Below are 236 nucleotides of genomic sequence, written 5' to 3' on the forward strand. Positions count from 1 at the left end.
GTCCATCTGGACCTGCCTGTGGGAGCTGGATGAGGCAGAGGGCTGGATCAAGGAGCAGGAGCAGCTCTACTCCTCCCTGGACTTTGGGAAGGACTTGCCGAGTGTGCTGCTGCTCCAGCGCCAGCGCATCGCCTTTGAGGCTGAGCTGCAGAGCCGGGGTGACCGGCTGGAGCGGACGCTGGTGGCAGGCAAAGGGCTGGCGGCGGCGGTGGGGGGCCAGGCAGCCGACCGGCTGC

The 236-nt window shown here is 68.2% G+C and overlaps 1 protein-coding gene across 1 annotated transcript in view; it reads left to right on the forward strand.

Annotated features, from left to right (window-relative positions):
• LOC104539251 (spectrin beta chain, erythrocytic-like) overlaps window positions 1-208 on the forward strand; it is a gene marked incomplete at its 3' end in the record, with an annotated part of 3,842 nt that extends 3,634 nt beyond the window's left edge. The window contains exon 14 of the mRNA XM_010182731.1: window positions 26-208. Coding sequence (XP_010181033.1) covers window positions 26-208 — 183 coding nt within the window. The remainder of the gene's footprint in view (window positions 1-25) is intronic.
• Window positions 209-236: the final 28 nt, after the last annotated feature.

This window comes from Mesitornis unicolor, unplaced genomic scaffold, assembly GCF_000695765.1.
Source record: "Mesitornis unicolor isolate BGI_N332 unplaced genomic scaffold, ASM69576v1 scaffold33530, whole genome shotgun sequence".
NCBI lineage: Eukaryota > Metazoa > Chordata > Aves > Mesitornithiformes > Mesitornithidae > Mesitornis > Mesitornis unicolor.